Source organism: Microtus pennsylvanicus, chromosome 17, assembly GCF_037038515.1.
Source record: "Microtus pennsylvanicus isolate mMicPen1 chromosome 17, mMicPen1.hap1, whole genome shotgun sequence".
Classification (NCBI taxonomy): domain Eukaryota; kingdom Metazoa; phylum Chordata; class Mammalia; order Rodentia; family Cricetidae; genus Microtus; species Microtus pennsylvanicus.
In genome coordinates, this window is record NC_134595.1 from 44,785,956 (window position 1) to 44,805,547 (window position 19,592).

At 42.7% G+C, this 19,592-nt stretch overlaps 1 protein-coding gene across 2 annotated transcripts in view; it reads left to right on the plus strand.

Moving 5' to 3' along the window:
- Positions 1–19,592, plus strand: part of Col4a3 (collagen type IV alpha 3 chain) — a 128,581-nt gene that overhangs the window by 68,330 nt on the left and 40,659 nt on the right. For both annotated transcript variants that reach the window (XM_075952200.1, XM_075952201.1), the window contains exons 12-25: positions 1,604–1,645; positions 1,846–1,923; positions 5,964–6,026; positions 7,212–7,271; positions 8,345–8,389; positions 9,061–9,114; positions 10,968–11,009; positions 12,751–12,835; positions 13,113–13,148; positions 14,936–15,100; positions 15,559–15,651; positions 16,088–16,183; positions 17,377–17,447; positions 18,732–18,914. In XM_075952200.1, coding sequence (XP_075808315.1) covers positions 1,604–1,645; positions 1,846–1,923; positions 5,964–6,026; positions 7,212–7,271; positions 8,345–8,389; positions 9,061–9,114; positions 10,968–11,009; positions 12,751–12,835; positions 13,113–13,148; positions 14,936–15,100; positions 15,559–15,651; positions 16,088–16,183; positions 17,377–17,447; positions 18,732–18,914 — 1,113 coding nt within the window. The remainder of the gene's footprint in view (positions 1–1,603; positions 1,646–1,845; positions 1,924–5,963; positions 6,027–7,211; positions 7,272–8,344; positions 8,390–9,060; positions 9,115–10,967; positions 11,010–12,750; positions 12,836–13,112; positions 13,149–14,935; positions 15,101–15,558; positions 15,652–16,087; positions 16,184–17,376; positions 17,448–18,731; positions 18,915–19,592) is intronic.

The window sequence follows — 19,592 nt, forward strand, 5'->3', positions numbered from 1 at the left end:
CTCTTCTAAGTTCAGATTACATGAGTTGCAACTGAGGTTTGAAATCTCTTGATTCCCCTGCAGCTCTCTACACCAATGGGACAGAGACTGTGGGGGTTGCTTTTCTCATTCTTGATACCAAGTACCCAACAAAAGCAAGCTGAGACAGGGAAAGCTTATTTGGCCTCAAAGTTTGGGGTACAATCTTGCACCTATATCATAAGGAGAGGGCAATGAAAACTATGGCTCGGGCCTGCCACTTTGTCTTCGACCCCAGTCCACAGAATCGGGCCATCTACCCGCTGAGCCTTTTTTGTAGCCCCTGTGCACTGCAGAGTGCAGAGAGAGTATAGGTATCATATGAGGAAACAGAAGGAGATAAGCAGAGAGCTCACTTTCCTCCCCACACCTCACTATTCCCTTAGTCCAAGAATGAACCAATTGGATCATTTTTAACAGTCCCCCCTCCCAGCCCTACCTCCTAATACTTTACAGTTGGTGGTAGGTTTCCGCATTAGCTGTGATGGGTATTCATACCTCAGCAGCCACTGCTGCTGAGTGGAATCCTCTCTTGTGGCCTCACGCCACTCAATTACTAAAGACACCACGGCTCGCTTTCCACTCTTGGCTTCTCTGACGTGAATTTCAGAATCTCAAAGTTCAGTTGCTCACCTCTCTTATTTTTAGCATGGCAAAAGTAGGGCATCAGGAAGTGAGGCAGCCAGAAAAGGAAGTTAGATGGCCAGAAATCTAAGGGCTCACCGGGAAGTAGCCGGTCAATGGGCTCAAAACCAGACAGGCGCTTAGCCAGAGAAATTCCCTTTGTGCTGGTTTCGGCTCCCCACCGGCAATGTGACATCCGTTATATTCAGTGGGTCTCCAATTTCCTGGGCCCCCAAACTGTCACCTTTAAAAGAAACATGTTGCTGTTCTTCTATAAAAGTAGTAATAAAGCTTTATAATTTCAAAACTAAGATGAATATATGTCTTCACTTACAAAGACTGAAATGTTAATGAACCCCAATTATTAGTATTTATTTTTTAAATATAATAACTGTAGAGGAGAAGGTGCAGTACAGAAATTGCCAACAAGATTGCTCCATTATTAGGGTGAAGGCTTTCATTATTAGTAAGAGAGGAAAAAATATCCAGAGACACCTGGAATAGCCCAGAGCAGAGAAAAAAAAAGACTGCAGACTGGACACTGGACATGACCATAGAATCAAGAGAGGGAGAGGGCAAGAGAGAAGAGTGGAGATAGTAAGACAGCAACAGATCGCTTTGGGGGGCACTCTGTCTATACAGAGAGAACAAGCCGGTATCTGGAAGGACAGAGGAGAGGGGGCCTTTGAAACATCTAACAAATACTCGTGAGTAAGGTCTGAGGAGCCTGGGGCTTGGGCTCTCATGTTCAACCACAGAGTCTTGTCAGTGGAATTATATGTCCCCTTCTGCCAGATCCAAGAGAAATGACTTTTTGGGGAGACGTTTTGTAAGTTCCTGAGGAATGCTGGCTTTTATCTAACTTCCAGAAATCCTTCTATATATATAGTTCAGCTTGAACTCATTTCTAGACATATGGACTTGCTGAGACCTAACAATGGCATTTCATGTTTTCTTACAGGGTCATATGGGCGATAATGCCATAGGACAAAAAGGAGAAAGGGTAATTGGCATGCCACCTCGTGGGTTAGTGGGTCAGAAGACACACGCTCCCCAGTGCATTTCCCTCTAGTTAATTTGCGGGCCATGTTGAAATGAGTTTTGTTGTGTATGAGGTGGGAGAGGAAACAGGCCTTTGAGAGGGTAAATCTGCTGTGTTGATGATGTTGGGTGGCTCTCATTCTCTGCTGTACCTGTCTTTAGGGTGTGAAAGGATTGACAGGACCTCCTGGGCTGCAAGGAACAGTCATTGTTACACTCATCCACCCAAACAACACATTGGTAAGGCTGTAGCTTTGTAACTACGGTTGTTCTTTGTTTCCGGAAAGACATCTTGATGATCCCTCATCTCTTCTCCAAGCTCCATTATCATCCTTGTTTGTCCCAGTTTCCCACTCCTGGCCAGCCTGAATATCTCAGTTTAATTTCTCCCAATATCTTTCATGGTGAGGGATGGAAAAGTTAAATGGAGAAGTAGAGCCATGTGATTCCAAGGCAATGGCCCGATTCTGTTCACACTCTTCCCTGTTCCCTCTTATCGCCCCTAACACAGTATGTGTGGCTTTGATACAATAGGATGGCAATGACCTATAGACAGGGTAGAGGCATAGTCTAACAGGACCCTTGGCACGGCCATTGTAACCCCAAGGACACACTCAGTCTTCTCCAAGCACTGCTCCTTGTCATTTGGACACTGATTGTTTTTGCTCTTATAGTGGGATGAAGAAGGCCAGGCTATGGAGCTGAATTGAGTGGTTAGAAAATGAATTTACAGTACCATGCACCAATCCAGGCACTAGCCTGGGCTTGGGAAGTCTGGGAGGGTAAATAAAGAACTCAGATGGTATGGAATTAACCAAGAAACTAAATCCTGAAAGTTACATTTAATTGTTTTTAAAAAATAGTTTAGTTGAGGAGATGGAGAGATGGCTCAGAGGTTAAGAGCATTGCCTGCTCTTCCAAAGGTCTTGAGATCAATTCCCAGCAACCACATGGTGGCTCACAACCATCTGTAATGGGATCTGGTGCCCTCTTCTGGCCTGCAGGCATACACACAGACAGAATATTGTATACATAGATTTAAATATAAAATACCCGTTTTAAAGGGGTATTTAATTAAAACCTCATGGGTTTTAATTATAACAAATCTTAACAATTTCTGTAGTGTAATATACAGCTTATAATATTCACACATTATGTTCAACTCAGTGGCTTCAATGCTCACTGACTTGGGCAACCACAATCACTGCCAATCTTTTCCCCCCTCTGTGCTTTTTATTTTCATTTTTTAAAACATAATTTCTTTATTGAATATTTGGGAATTTCACATTATGCACCCCACCTCTTAGTTCCTCTCTATCCTGCCCTCCCCCTTGCAAATAAAAATTAAAAAAAGGCAAACAAACACAAAGAGAAAAAAATAAAACAACAACAACAAAACCTCTTCACTCGTCCCTCTTTCCCACCTCTCCAACACCTCTTCATTCTTCCTGGTGGCACTGGAAACCGTGGTGTGTCACACAATAGACCCTCTTTCCCAATCAGCTTTACTTGGAATGTTCATTGCAATGAGTTCTGGTCTGGTTTGTGGACTCTGGTTTCTTGCACACCATCATCACTGGACCCTCACAGAACTCCTCTTGGATAGCCCTCAGCTGCCCTGAATCATGGAGATCCTGTCATTATGGTTCCACAAGGTCTTTCATGAGCTCCAAAAGATCCAAGATGAGGTAGATGTTAGAGTGGGCCAACCCCAAGCCTGGTTGTGAGCCTGGGTGGTAGTTGAACTGGTTAGTCCAGGCCCCTGGGGCCACCCACCTCAGGTGAGGGGTGGAGCCATCTCCCTTAAGCCCACGCCATCAGGGTCAGCTATCCCCAACCTGTGGCAAGGGATGGGCCCATGGGGGGAGTAACTCTCTCGCTGCAGCATCCAGCAAAGGACAGAGCCTGCTATCCCAGGGCCAGCAAAGGGCAGGGTCAGCTCTGCATGTCCCTCTGATTCCACCATGCATGGTTTCCACGGCCCCATGAGGCCACACGGGCCACAGACATCAACAAAGACCCCAGCTGCATCAGGACCAGGGATCCAGACATGGCCCTCAGCAGCAGCTTGGGCCCAAATACATTGTGGCTCCTGGTGGAAGCACAGGCCACCCAGATCAAGATGGCTCTGGTGGTGTCACACCTCCTGGACACCATCAAAGCCACATGTTGTGGCCATGACCCTGAGCTTCTGTGTAACCTTTGGTGGAAGCACACACAGACCTAGACATGGTTTTTGGCAGCAACCAGGCCTAGATGTCCATTGTCCTGGGTAGCTGATCGCAAGCATCCTCAACAGCGTGGCCCTCAGACATTAATTTGGCCACAGATCCCAGGCATCCATATGGCCTTCAATGGTAACAGGAACCTCAGACATCAACACTGATCCTAGATTCACAAACCCATACATAGTCCTCAGCTGCACTTCTGGCCTGGATGTCACATGGCACAGGCCATTCAGATCTGCGTGACTCTGGCGACAACAAGGACTCACGTGGCTGACTTGACACTTCCGCCCACACACACACACACTGACTCTGAACAGCAAGATAGCTGAGATGAAAAATGGTTCATTTTCTGCTCTAAGTCTCCTCAGAAGACTTCCATGCATGGACCATTCTGCATTGAATATCCATGATCAAAGCTAGGGCCATAGGCTAAGCTGGTGTCCATGATCCATGTTGTGCTATGGGAGGCCATGTTGATATCTATGATATATGCTGCCACCAAGGACCAAGGTGGGTGTCGATGATCTGAACTGCCCCTGGAAACTGTGTGGAAGTTCATGATCCATGCTTTTGTAGGCTGCTATGTTCAAGGAAGCTCCTTTTGCAGTGGTATTGATGACTGAAGATTTATCACTAAGAATGAGAGACATTGAAGGAGGCCTCTGTGACAACCTCCACCCTTACCCAAAACAGAAACAGTCCATACCATACAGGAAGCTTAAAAGTTGTGATAAAGATGCTGAAGTGTAACTCTTCACAGTTGTTGGCTTCTGGCAGAGGGTTGCGAACAGGCCTGGGACTTTAAGGGACTGGCTACTGGGAATTTGACCGTACTCTGATGAGTATATGGGCAACACAAATTGGACTTGGTAGTTTTGGGGTGAGAATGATGGGGTGCAAGAGTTGGAGGACTGACCTGGTAGGAGTGGGAAAGGGAGTGTATTTGGGGTGCATTTTAGTAAATTCCCAAATAATTAGTAAAAATGCGTTGGGGCGGGAAGGAGAAAAGTAGTGTACCAATAAACGTAATTTGAATGTGTTAGAAATGAATGCACTTACAGAAAGCTGGTTTGGTAGTTAAATAAGTATAATGTAATTTGATCCAAAAGATAATTAATTTTCTGCACTCTCTGACCACCTTTTACTGCTTGTATACACACGGGGCAGAGTTCCCACCTCTCATAACACTTCCTCTTCCAAAAGATCAAATTTCTTCAAAATTCCCAAAGAAGCATAGATAAATTAAGCTACCGTTTAAAGGGTGCTTTGAACACTCAATGACGTTCTTTTAGCATCATCTCCTAGGAAGAGTGCACGAAAGAGCAAGCCAACAGTAACACCTGCATTTGGAGGGCAGGCAACAAACTATCAGTAGATTATTTTTACTAGTCCTGAGCTTCATTATACAGATGAGTGGATTTAACGTTAGTGCCCAGAGGGGTCTGTTGTTTAAGGGTGGATGACATGCTGAGATAATACTGGTCCGATTCCTGGGGTGCCTGTGCTAGGGCCAAGGATTAGAACCAGGGCTCAGGTGCTCTCCTGATCTATCTCCCCAGTACAAAAGCACATTTTAATAAAGACATAGCACATCTTCACCAAAGACGAGAGAATGTTTTGAAAACCATCAATAATCATATCTATATTTTGATCTTAAAAGAGTTTAGAAGTCTGAGCTCTACCAATTACCATGTGATGTTTGGTTTTTCTGTGTTATCTGTTTCAGTTAACTGTAGTGAATGATTAGAAACAGAGATGTAGAAGAACTCTGATCTTACATCGTTGTTGGCAGTAACTGTGTTAGTTACTATTACATCAGTTACTATTACATCTCTACTGGAGATACACAAGAGGTTCCTTTTCTTTGAAAGGTTGTATTAACGTGAGTTCATATTTAAAGTGAAAGGTAAGAAATAAGAACCATGTGCTGTTGTCATGAGGCCCAGTACTGGTTTTCATACCTAGTTTCACTGGACAGAGGGTATTTCATGCAACTGGTTTAATCAAATTTGGTTGGTTTGTGATAATGACCTTGAACTGTATTTGTAACAGGACTTCAAGGGGGAGAAAGGAGATACGGGAGAGATGGGTGAACCTGGGCGTCCCGGACCCTTGGTAGGTGATTTAAGTCATTTTATTCCTATGATACATAAAACAGAGCCTTAATACATATGGTTAAGAATATTTTTATTCCTTGACAGTTTTGTACAGATATGCAATGTATCATGATTCATGTCCACCCATGACTCCTCTCCCATGCCCGCAACTCCTCTGAACACGCCCCCTACCAAGGGCCTTATTCTTTATCAGTAACCCGAATACAATTATTACAGTCTTTATCCATATATTGATGAATGATCAGCCTTTAAATATTGATGTTGACTAAAACACAGAGCCCAGGAATATTCTAAAATTATTTTTGAAACCTTTTCTGGGTGAAATCTCTGTACTACTTTAGGTCTGACTTGACTATAGCACCTGATTTTGAATATCTATTTAAAACTAATTCTTTTTATATAATATTTTTATTGATTAATTAGGAATTTCACCTGAGGCATCCCAATCATATTCACTTCCCAGTCCTCCCAAGTCTACTCCCAACCAACAAAAGAAGGAAAAATTTACCAAGTCCAATGTAACATGAGGGCCAGCTTGTTAGGGTTTCTGTCCTTCCCAGTTCCCATAGCCGGCAAGTCCCAAAGAAAATCACACAGAGGTCTCCGTAAGTTATAAAACTGATTGGCCCATTAGCTCCGGCTTCTTATTAGCTCTTATAACTTATATTAACCCATTATTCTGATCTATGTTAGCCACATGGCTCAATACCTTTTTCAGAGGGGCAAGTCACATCCTGCTTCTTCGGTGTCTGGACAGGACTGCAAAAGGAGCTTTCTTTTTCCCAGAATACTCCTGTTCTCATTGTCCCTCCTCTACTTCCTGCCTGGCTACTGACCAATCAGTGTTTATTTAAAACATAATTGACAAAATACAGAATTGTCCACACCAGTCCAATCTGAGTTACCCATGTGCTCACTGGAGCATGATCAAACTCCCAGTGACACTAACCCCTCTAAGAAAACTGAGTCTTCCCCGACCCCCACCCTGCCAGAAGCCATCAACTGTGAATAGGTGCAACTTCAGCTTTCCCACCACAGTTTTTAAGATAAAACTCAATCTTATCATAAGACTTTTAGATTACCTAATTTTAAATATGCCCAATAGAATGGATGAATTATTAATCATGAAGGTACAAAATCAGAAAGTGCATTTCTAAAGCATTCCATAACTCTGATCACACAGGGGCCACCTGGAGACTCCTATGGATCAGAAAAGGGTGTTCCTGGAGAGCCTGGTCCAAGGGTAAGGTGGCAATTCAGTATCATGTGTAGCCAAGGCAGGCAGAACTTGGGAATCTTTGGGTCACAGAGTGAGATGCTCCAACTAGAAATGTTTTTTTTTTTTAAGTTTTGGTGAAGGGATTTATTTTTCCAAATATCTGAAAATTTCAAGCCTAAAACAAGTTCCAGGGACTTCAGAAAGCTGGGACAGGACCCTCTCTCTACCTCACTTCTTCTCTGGGTACCAGGCTATTCTGTCCAAGAAATGATGATCTTCTGTGAAAGGGGAAAGGAATGAGGTACAGCCCATGCAATGTCAGGCTAATGAGATCTAAGAAGAAACTGGACACACACACACACACACACACACACACACACACACACACACACTAGTCAGGGGACTCATGTGGATGACAGCAACAGAAGCAGTCAGCTTAGAGAAAGAACAGCTCCCAAAGTGTGTCTGGAAGTGGGATGCTGGGAACCCAGAAACAAATGGGGTCACTTCTCGACTCAGCTCCATTTTGGAAGATTTAAACAGATATAGCATGTAAGAACCCTAAAAAGCATGGGTTGAGGCAGGGCAAGTGGAGTGGGGATGTTCAAGGAAAAGTGATACAGCTTGCCTGATTTTAATTCTCTCAGAAAGGGTCCAGACCATAACGTTTCCTCTGAAAGGCATGTCTACTCAGACACTACAATATTTAAATATTTATCTAGGATTTAAGAAATTGCATTTCAAATCACTAAGTTATAAATACTTCCCTCTCTAAATTCCTTATTTACCTCTCCGCTTGGTGCTTCCCTGAGTCTACGTCCAGTGTCAAGATGGGACATGAACTCCACTCAAAGCTTTGCTGTCTTCTCTCCCTCCTTTTGACTCTAATCAATGATCCTAACTGGCATCCGCCTTCTCTGGGAAGAGATGCCCATCTCCTGTAAGATCGGGAGTCTTACCTTACAAGAACAGACAGTGAGGAACCTCCCTACGCCTTTCTTGCCTTATGTCAAAAGGAAATTGTATCATAAATGTTTTCTCTGTTTACTAAAGTCAACCTGTTTAACATTAGTAAAACTTAAGTGGTTTTGTTTTAGGGGAAACCTGGAAAAGATGGTGCACCCGGCTTCCCTGGCACTGAGGTAAAGCAAGCCTACTGATATCCTGGAAGCAGCCTGATACTAGGTGAAGGTTATTTGAGAGTCATGAGGTGATCTCAGCTTTTACAGACTACACTTGGCTCTTTAGACCCACTGGGAAAAGGCCAGCTGAACACACCTAATGATAGGCCAGACAGCACAAGACCAATACCGCTCAATCTTCTCAGATACAGTATCCACAGCAGGGGATCTCTCAGAATAGCAAAGTAGACCCAGGGACTGGGAGGTGTGGTGAGTTGGAGGGACAGGAAGTGGTTAGTCAATGGATGCAGAAGTTACCTTTGCTCCCAGGTAACTCTCACGGTAAGGTAACTAGAATCAACACGGGTGTGTTGTCTACTTGAAATTAGTTAGGAAGATCTTTAACACCGTAATAAAATGACAGACAATTGAGGGGGTGGATGTGATTAGTTCCCTGGCCTGATCAATACACAAAGTACACAATCTGGTAGATAAAATGTGATTATATAGATCAGAACTGGTGAGATCTCGAAACATCACATGGTATACCAAAAGTATATACGACTATTACATATTGCTTTTGAAAATTCATTTTATATATTTAAAAATTAAAAAGTTCCTGCTGTGCTTGCTTCATAGAGATGCAACTGACTCATGTCTTCTCATCTTCTGCCCTTTTATTTTTCCTGTAGGGAGCCAAGGGCAACAGGGGCTTTCCTGGGTTAAGGGGTGAAGCTGGCGTTAAGGTAACATCCTCTCTTCAGCCTTTTCCAACTGGTTGGGTATTGCCTACCCTCCCAAGAATAAGGAATTGCAATCACAGGCTTTATCAAAATAAGCCAATGTTGAACTGAAGTGAATATTTTTGAGTCTGTCTTCTAAGGTTTCCTACAATCATATAGCAAAAGCCATCAATATTACTGAGTATTTCCTGTTCCCAGCTGAATGCTTCTCAGATATTCCTACTTGATCCCCAAGTCGCTCCTGGGAAATGGGGGCGAGTCCCAATCCACAGATGAGAAAGTTGTCTTCCATAGAAGCCTATCACACGGCAGGCATTTGTCCACTCTCCTCCCTTCCTTACCACCATGCGACTGTGGTTACTTTCCCCGGGCGTGGAACCCAAGCTCTCACCCACTGTGGTTCACAGGTCCCTTCCAGTCTGTCTTTCTAAGTTTCAACCTCCTTCAGATTTTTGCTGCTGTGTTGTTTTCTGTTTCACTTTAATTTATTTGTTGGGGGAGGGGCACACGAACCAGAGCACACACATCGAGGTCAGAGGACAACTCGTTGGGAGTTGCTTCTCTCTCCTACCATATGGGTTCGGGAATCAAACGTGGATATCCAGGCTTGGTGGCAAGCCCCTTTATCCACTGAGCCATCTTGTAGGCCCATAGGTATTGCTTATTTTAAAAATCGTGTTCCTGTTAACAAAGTATTGAGATTAAAAGCTGGGGCTTGACCTTTGCCCAGGAATCGTGAAATGTTCTCGGTCTTCAGTGCTGGTTTGATTAATGTGTGCCGTCTGAACTATGGATGCTGAGCAGACAATTCTGTCAGTCCTGTGGAAAAAGACTCCTCCTCTCTAGTTTTTCCCCGGCTCTCTCTCTCTCTCTCTCTCTCTGACAGTGCTGGTTATCAAAGTGCTGTCTGTGCCTCGGTAAAGCAAGCTTGCTCACTCTTGTATTAAACAGGGAGATTTCCCCATAGAATAATATAAACTTATTTTGTTGATAATTGATAGTAGCTTGAAAAGAAATGAAAGACCTTTGTAGTCTATTTTTTTAAAAAAATCACATTCTTTTAAATGCTGGAGAGTAACATTATAATAGAAGCCAGAAAAAAAAAAGCTTAGATGTTGAGTGTATTTGCTAGGATGAAAGGACAATAAACATTCCAAGAAGGTTCTCAAGGAAGAGATAAAACATTGTTCTGTGTAGTTGAAGTTGACACCGGCTGGCTCAGGACTCTAGATACGTATCAGCTCCCTATGAGCAGGGTTTCAGCAAAGGCTCCCAGTAGCAGGAATCCATCTGGTCATCTGAAGTCATGTAGTCTGGACTCTGGAACCTCAGCAGGGTCATGTGTCTCTGAAAAGGCACAATCACCTTGTAGTATATTCCATATCACTTGCCTCTGATATGCTGCCGATGTTCACCGACAATTCACATATGCAATGATATACATTCTGATTCAAACTCTGCATTTTAATAGCCAGTCCTGGAAGAATTTTGGATTGCCCTCTCAAAATGAAGGAGGCTGGGTACATTGGGCATTAACTACAACCCTGGCCTGGCTATCCTACAGCTACAGTCTGTGTGAGGATGTGGATGTGTAAGGCTAGGGACCATGTGATAAAGGAGGAAGGTGGATGATAGACAGGCTGGCACTGCCTTCTTCCCAGCCTTGCAGAAAACTCCACCTAGACAACGGCTGGCCAGGAAGATGACTTCAATGCAACGCCCCTGTAATCTGGTTTGCACATTATACCTAAATGACATGGCCGTGACCATTAACTTATTGTTTAGCCTTGTATTTTGTTTTTTTTAACTACGCTCCTTTGGGTTTGCATATTCACCTGTAATGCTTTTCATTGCAGGGATGGAAAGGAGACATTGGCCCTCCAGGATTCCCTGGTCCAGTAAGTGCAACTGAGAGAACAATATCATAGTTAAGTTCTTCCAAGTACTGAGCAAGTTTTGAATCAGCATTTCTCATTAACTGTTATGATGAATGTAAGAGCATATTCATTTTCATCAAGCCAAGGCAAAGACTAGTTGTCGTCATTATTTATCCATTTGGCAATGGATAAATATTTCGATTTGATTATGTTTGATTCCTAGAATGCACTAATAAAGCCCATCTTGGACTCTGACACACACACACAAAAAAAAAAAACCAAAAAACCTTGGCCTCATCACAGTTTGTCCAAGGTGATCCTCTGCTCTCAAAGTGGAATAAGAAGGTTGCTGCTGAAGACAGCTAGGGTACCTAGGAACAAGAGAGCCTGGTCCTTCTATTTGCATGGTAGCTGAAGCTCTGCCCTGAGTTTAAGGCAGGTCAGCAAGAATCTGTCCCTACAACCCAAGCTCCACTGCCCTGGGATCACCACCCTGCCTGGCACAGACTTGATTTGATGACATTGCAGGGCACGTGAGACGAATGAGAGAGACCGCTGGCTCTCAGTTCTGGCATCTGCTCATTCACCCAAAGCAGTCAGTCTCCTAGCCAGTGTGCTTGGCAAGGTTTCTCTGTCCGACTGTACAGGCTGTACAAATGACCCAGGATGGCAAAGAGTCGTGGGCTAGATTAGTTAGAAATGTAACTCTCAAGGCTGGAGAAAGGTTAAGAGTGCCTACTGCTCTTTCAGGGGACCCAAGTTCGGTTCCTAGCACCCACCCTGGGCAGCACATATTACCTGTAATCCCAGCTTCAGGGAACCTAAGCCTCTAGTCATTTTGGAAATCTGCACCTACATGCACATGCCCCCCCACACACAATTAAAGTGAGGTGCTGAAGAGATGGGTAGCAGTTAAGCAAAGTTAACTTTGCAAAGGACCCAGGCTTAGCACCCTGCACAAACGTGATGGTTCATAACCATCTGTAACTCCAGTTCAGGGCACCCATTGCCCTCTTCCGGGTACCAGGCACACCTGCATATATGCAGGATAGCTCTCACAAACACAATATAAGTAATTTTTTAAAATACAGTTCTCAGACCCCCAAGCTACAGAGCTTAACTCACTGAATGAAAATGGGTCCCAAGAATCAGTATCTTTTTATTTCAGATGCAAGTTACTGACAAATATCATTTATGCTAGGAAAGTGTGATGGGCGACTTTGCTTTGTGAAATCATAAACTTCAGCCGAGCCCAATACCCGGCATCTGTACACATAACTGTGGAATTTATGATGAGCCCTATTATGTCATTGCTGCTGGTAACTTCTGTGATTTAATAGACGAAGCTTCCATGAAAGTTCTTGTTGCTTTATTTTGTCACTGAACAAATATATAATGTGGTGGTTGAGACACATCAATAAGACGTTTTTCTAGGGCTAAGGATGTAGCCCTGTGGCCCAGCACTGGCAAACACAATGCCCTGCGTTTGATTCCCATCACAGAAAGAAAACAAAATTTTAAAAGTGTAATTAAACTAAATGTAGCTCTAGCTGAAAGCCTATGGCATAAGTGATGACATCAGAAAGGTTATCTTTGTCTTAATATCTATCCACTTGTATGGGCATGGCCACCGTATTTCTGCTAATATCAAAACCTCTGAACTCAGGAAAACAAGGAAATTCTCTTTTAGGATGAGAAGATTGAAGAAAGGGGGGTTGGTGAGCAGAAACGTTTCTGTTTATTCTCTATCTTCTCTTTTAAGATAGAATATTACGATGCGTACCTGGAAAAGGGAGACAAAGGAATGCCAGGCCCACCTGGGCCCAAAGGTGCTCGTGGCCCACAGGGTGAGGATGTATTTATCACCACTGTTCTATCTTTCTTTCAAAGCACTGAGCAGAATTTATTTATAGAGCTATGATAGTTTCCAGGTGAGGGAGGAAGGGGAATTCCCACTTTATGTCAGTGGAGATATTTTTTTCATATTTTTCATGGAAATTTTGTAAGTGGTATACCCTAGGAGTTGAATGGTTACTACAGTGACACTGTCGTAGAAGATTTTTAAAACTGGACAGAGAGTGTCTCTAACTGGGCAAGCAATTAACCGATGTAATGTATTCCCAGGTCCTACTGGTCCCCCTGGAGTTCCTGGAAGCCCTGGTATGTTTGTGTTTCTTTTGAGTACACATAAAAATGCTATTAAAGAGGGGAAAGCCACTGTTTTGTGATTTCGTATGATTTGTAAAAGACGATTTGCCTTTGCTGATCTCGATGGGTTTCTAGCTTCTTAACCGCGGTCCCTGTGGCCCGCGCTGACAAAGCCGCAGGCGTTGAAGTGACACTGGAGGGTGTTTAACGCAAGCACGTAACGTTGGGGTGGGATCAGGAGCCCCAGTTTTCAGATGGGGTGCAAAGAGGGAAAGCACTGATGTCTCAGCAAGTAGTTGGTTGAAAAATAACCATTTTTGTTAAACACAAAGGCCTGCAGGGATGCCTACATTATAATTAAACTTTTTTCTGTAAAATTTCTTTTTTTTTTGCTGGTGTTGGTTTTTTGTTTATTTTATTTGGCTTGGTGTTTCAAAACCAGTTATCCTGTGTAGCCCTGGTTGTCTGAAACTCTTTATATAGACCAGGCTGGCCTCGTACTCAGCCATCCACCTGCCTCTGCCTCCTGAGTGCTGCAATTAAAGGCGTGCACCACCATTCATGACATTTTTTTTCTCTAAAGTTTTACATTTCTGTCTCTGGAGCTATTCTTTATCTCACAAGAACCCATCAATGGTGATTGCATTATGTTCTTTTTAAAAGAAGCAAATTTAACAGATACAGAAATTGACAAATATTGTGTATGCCTGCATATACCTACTACACACACACACGTATGTATACACACACACACACACACACACGTTAGTGTTAGTGGTGGGTCTCCCCTGAATTTAGAATGTATACAGACTTATGTATAAATGGTAGCAGTGGGTAGCTCCTGAACTAGAATGTATACATATGTATGTACACATGTTAACAGTGGGTAGCTCCTGAACTAGAATGTATACAGACGTATGTACACATGTTAACAGTGGGTAGCTCCTGAAGCTAGGATTTATATAGACTTATGATGCATGTTAGTAGTGGCTATCTCCTGAAACTAGAGTATATATATACATGTTAGGGGTGGGTATCTCCTAAAGTTAGAATGAGCAGCTTCTCAATGAGAATTTAATGAAACTTCCTTCTCCACCCCAAGACCCTAAGAAAAGTACTGTCTCCTCTAAGAAGGCAGTGAACAGAAAGGTACAAGATTCTGAAGCAGGATTACAATCAGAAGGATCTGGCTTTGGGCTCAATTAACAACCCGGCTGGTTTCTTAGCTCTTTGGTGGCAATATCACTCCTCCTAACACTTAAATTATTTGTGAGGCAGAAGTTCAAGACGGCCCCTCATCGCAACATTGCTGACTTAGGGTTGGGTCTACACCATCTAACCTAACATCTCTATGCAGATATGCCCACCTTTACCCACCTTTTAACGGTGAAAATACATTTCAATTGCAACTTGTTCTTTCTCATCTGAGAGTGCCAAAATTAAGCATCCTCTAGTTTCTGATTAAGAAAACATTTACAAAGTAACACATGTGCAAGAACTCCTCACAAGTCATTGAACATAAAACTTACAGCTCACTCCAGACTCTGCTCCAGCTCCCTGTACCAAATCACATGAGTCAGCTTGTTGGAATGGGCTGTTTCACACTTTGTCTTAATATGATGCCATCTATTAAGTCCGCCAAGGAAGGAAGGATAGTCTCTTTTTGTTTTACAAACTTTAATTAGCTATCAACTTCACAACTCTTGTAAATAAGAATCTATCTTCCTGTTTTCAACTGAAAAATAAACATATTCATCAGAAGAAAAATTAAAACACTACAAATGGCTCTTTCTTCCAAGGTCTGTCAAGGCCTGGCCTCAGAGGACCTCCTGGATGGCCAGGCTTGAAAGGAAGTAAAGGGGAGAGAGGACCCCCTGGAAAAGGCACTGTGGGCCCTCCCGGACCCCTGGGCTGCCCGGGTTCACCAGGTCCACCAGGCCCACCAGGACCTCCAGGACTTCCAGGTAAAGATATAAAATGGAGTATTTAGGAGTCCATTGCCCTATGACAGGTACCACAGAACTTCCTGAGGACAACCACATCAAAGCCATCTGAACTCAGACATGGTCACGTACCTGTGTACAACCTAGAAAATGTAAATAAAACAACAATACATCTTTGTAAGCACACATCTTCTCTTGTAGAGAAACTTCTAAAGGTGCAGCTTTCACCAGAAGGATGGAAGAAATGCATGTAAAATTATATGTCTATCCAAAAAGCAAATAAGATTAACTCTGTGTGTGTGTGTGTGTGTGTGTGTGTGTGTGTGTGTGTGTGTATTTAGTGGTAGTGTTACTATTGTTTTGTGTTGTGTCAGTGTAGATCATTGAACCCAGGGCCTCAAGCATCGTGTGTCAGACCAGCACTCTAACCACTGATATACACAGACAAAAAACTGATCTCTGACGGTGTCCTTTCTTAGGTAACATTGTTTTTCAACCGGGACCACCTGGTGATCATGGAGTACCAGGCAATATAGGACCTCCAGGAGACCCAGGAATTGGCGGGCCGAAAGGTTTGTTCAAACCTAGTGGTATGCTGTTAAAAAAAAAAAATCCACTTCCATCACGGCTTCATCAATTTTTTACCCTCTCCAAGCAGCAGTGATCTCTCAAGTAGTCAGAGAATTACCTCTTTTCCAGCCAGTTACCTAGAAGTATCCATTTATCTGTAAGTCAGTAATTCGGTTAGCATGCTAAGCCTGAAGTGAGTTCGTCCTAGGTGCACAGGGAGAAATTGAAACAGTAGATGCTTTATGTGTAGATTCTTCAACTTTCCTCTCTCAAAGACTCATAACTCACAAGAGAACATACACAGAAATGTAAATTAATACCGGGATTAGTTTCACAACATTAAAAAATGTTTCAGTAAATACGGTGGGAGGGGAATACCTGTCCTTTCCGGCCACTCTGTGTGACTTGTAATCCTATGCATGCGCTGTCCCGTTGCAGGAGAACCAGGCCTTCCTTGCACAGAGGTCCATTGCATCCCAGGGCCCCCTGGTCTCCCTGGATTTCCAGGACTAGATGGTGTCAAAGGTATCCCAGGTATGGACACTTTGTGTGAAAATTTGCAGCTTTGTAGGGACAGAAAACAGAGTGGGACCTTGGAAAGGGTGTTAGGTTGCCTGAGTGGCATAATGAACTTAAAGGAAGAGTTCTGAAGTCACTGTGTTACTACGAAGTCAGTCAAAATCTCTGACATCTTTTTTCCAGTTCCATTTGGGTAACTGAGTGCTAATGAAGCCTCCTCCCCCCCCACCCGGGAATTGTAAAGGGAGTCCTGCTGGGGACCCACAGAGGAAGCAAGGGACCCCCTTTGCAAACACAGAGTCCTTCTCGGTCAGTCCCACTTTTGAGAGCGTCGATGACATCTGCAGTATTTGCTTGTCCTGTAAGGCGTGAGGGCAGTAAAAATTAGCAGCCATGCCCACAGCTGTAGGGGTGGTGGTGCTTAGTACACTTGAGAAGCCTGCCAGGTACTCGGCTCCAGCTGATTTTACTCCAGCATTCTAAGTCCTTTTTCATAACAAAGATTTTTTATTTAAAAGCTTGAATTATTTTATTTAGCATTAGGTTAATTTCTAACTCAAAAAATTGCTGGATCAATTTTTTAAGGGGAAAACATCATTGGCTATGCTATCTTTTCATGTGTGGGACAGACAGGAGAATCGCACATTTGGAGGGCTGTATATCTGAGCATACCTGCTTAGCATTCATGACAATGGCTAAAGGCTGAAAACTTAGCTTACATGGTGAAAAACAGCAGTTAGCTAAAAAGAAAAAAAAATAGCCTAGCCAGATAATAGTCAAAATGTTTTGACGTTAATCTCGACATCTATACTTACTGACAAATTGACAGGTATCTTGTATGATTCTAAAGTAGTATATACATGAGTCTCATGAATTTATGGATGTGAAGATTTACAATATATTCTAAAATTGAGCAAATGCTAACTTTGTCATGGTAGATTCAGAGTTTTTATTTTCTTCTGTATAATTTTCTTTCAATGAGCATATAATTATTTTTACTGTAAGAAAAGTAAATATATAATATATATGCCCTTAAAATTGCAAGGTTGAGAGGGCTGGGAAGCTGGGATCTAAGTGTTCCTTCCGGTTGACCATTTTGCCCACATGGACGGGATAGGAATTCTTCTTTGGTCTTCAGCAGGAAATGTTTTGTCTTCTCCATACACGGCACTGCTCTGCTCAAAAGATCGTAATCAATTGCTTTGCAGGAGGACGAGGTGCACCTGGCGTGAAAGGAAACCCGGGGTCCCCCGGAAGCCCAGGTCTCCCAGGATTTGCAGTAAGATCTCATAGTTATAAACTTTAGTTTCAGCTCAGAAAGCTGAGTTCTCTAGAAATATGACTGCATCCCACATGGGTCCGCAGGGAATGGCAAAGTGTAGGTTTTGAACTCAGGAAACGGAAGGTGCGGTCACAGGTGCTTGTTGAGTAAATGAGTGAATTGGTGAATTTATTCATGCACACGTCATTTTTGGTGGTGGCAGATATAGAAATTAGATCACTGCCTGGGGCTGAGTGTGGAAACTGGAATTGACGATAGATGGATTCGAGGGTATCTGTGGGTGCAATGAAGGTGATTTAATGCTGATTATGGTTAAAATCATTAAATTGTACTGATATATAATCATATATACATATCTACATATTTAGATATATATACTTGTAAAGAATCAATTTTATGGTATGGAGCTTATACCTCAATATATCTATATATGCCTTCATATGTCAGTATAGTTGTTACAATTACGGATCATCTGTCATTTTACTGTTATATATAACCCTGTTATTAATTCTGTTTATTATATAATGAGCCAGAAAGTTATATTTGATAACTAAGAGATGCATGTTAGAATTTATCAACTCGAACATAGACTGAATTCTGATGGTGCTATGGCAGATAGAATTTCTACCACTATGTCAATGTAGGAATTATTGCTTTAATCCCAGTGACGTATAATGTCTAGGTGGCTTCTTTTTCATTTTGGGAAGTTAAAAAGCAAAATGAAATAAATAAAGTGTTTGGCATGATATTTGTGGCACAAAAAAAAGTTCACGTTAACAGCTAAATTTGGTGACTTCTACCTGCAATCCTAACACTGGATACTGAGACAGGATTGCTGGGACTTCCATGTCAGCATGTCCACAGTTTGAGACTCTGTCTTTAAAACCACTCCTCCCCGCCTCCTCCAAAAGGAATGTATGCTGAAAGATATCCATGTTCTAGCATTTTCCCCTAAAGCAGAAGAGACACTCAGAGACCAAGGCAGGCACATGGGCGGTCTCTGATACAGGCACTGGGCTGTCTACCCTTCAGAGAGCAGCGTCACGGGTCTTTGCGTACAATAACTGTTCAACCTCTAACATATGTATTTAATAGTATATGTATATTAGGTGTTTTATAAACCTACAACTACATACGTCTGTCAACATATAAATATTAAATGTGTTTTAGGGGGAAATCCATGTTTATTAAAATTGAAAAGTTCTTCTTGAGAATGTTCTTACAACTGACCAAGGACAGTTCTACCAGAACAGAAGGCCGACTCCTTTTGTGTCACCATAGGGATTCCCAGGGGACCAAGGGCACCCAGGACTGAAAGGAAGCAAAGGTGAAACACCTCTACCCTGGGGGCGAACGGGTGACCCAGGTGAACCTGGACTCAGAGGCCTGCCAGGGAGAAAGGGCTTCGATGGAATTCCTGGAAGTCCAGGAGCAAAGGGATCGCCAGGACCTAGAGGTGAACCGGTTCGTATTTAGAATTTTTTTATTTTTTTTACATCTTCCACTCTGTAGTAAAACACTCAGAATCCAGGAGATAATGTGATCACCAAAATTACGTAGTTCTACACTCTAGCCACAAAATAAGACGTCTTCAAAATAGCAGTAATAACCCAAGCAGATATTCACAGTATTTGGACAAAATGAGCTCCTTTCAATGGCTTAGCCCAGCTAAAACTCTATGCTGATAACAACACTGGTTCACACCCTGTATCTCAATATGTGGGTCGAATGCATTTGTAGAAAAACTTCAAAAAATGGGGATAAGATATGGCTCAGTTGGCAGAACCCTTCCACACACAGAGCAAGTGCTGGATTTAATCCTCAACGTGGAATAAATGGGACAGGAGTGCCCACATCTGTAATCCAAGCTGGAGGAAGTCATAGCAGAAGTTCAAGGTCATTCTTAGTTACGTAGAAAGTTCTAGGCCAACATGAGCCATGTGAGATCCAGTCTCCAAAAATAAGGAGAGGAGCCTGACTGGAAAGGAAGAAGAGAAAAGGAAAAAAGAGAAAGTTACTAGTAAAGGAAATTTTTAGCAAACATTTTTGGGATTGTTCTTATTCTTCTACATAAGTGCATACAAGATACAATATTCAGGGATATATTAGTCAAATGAAGAGATAGAATGTCTAAAACATTTC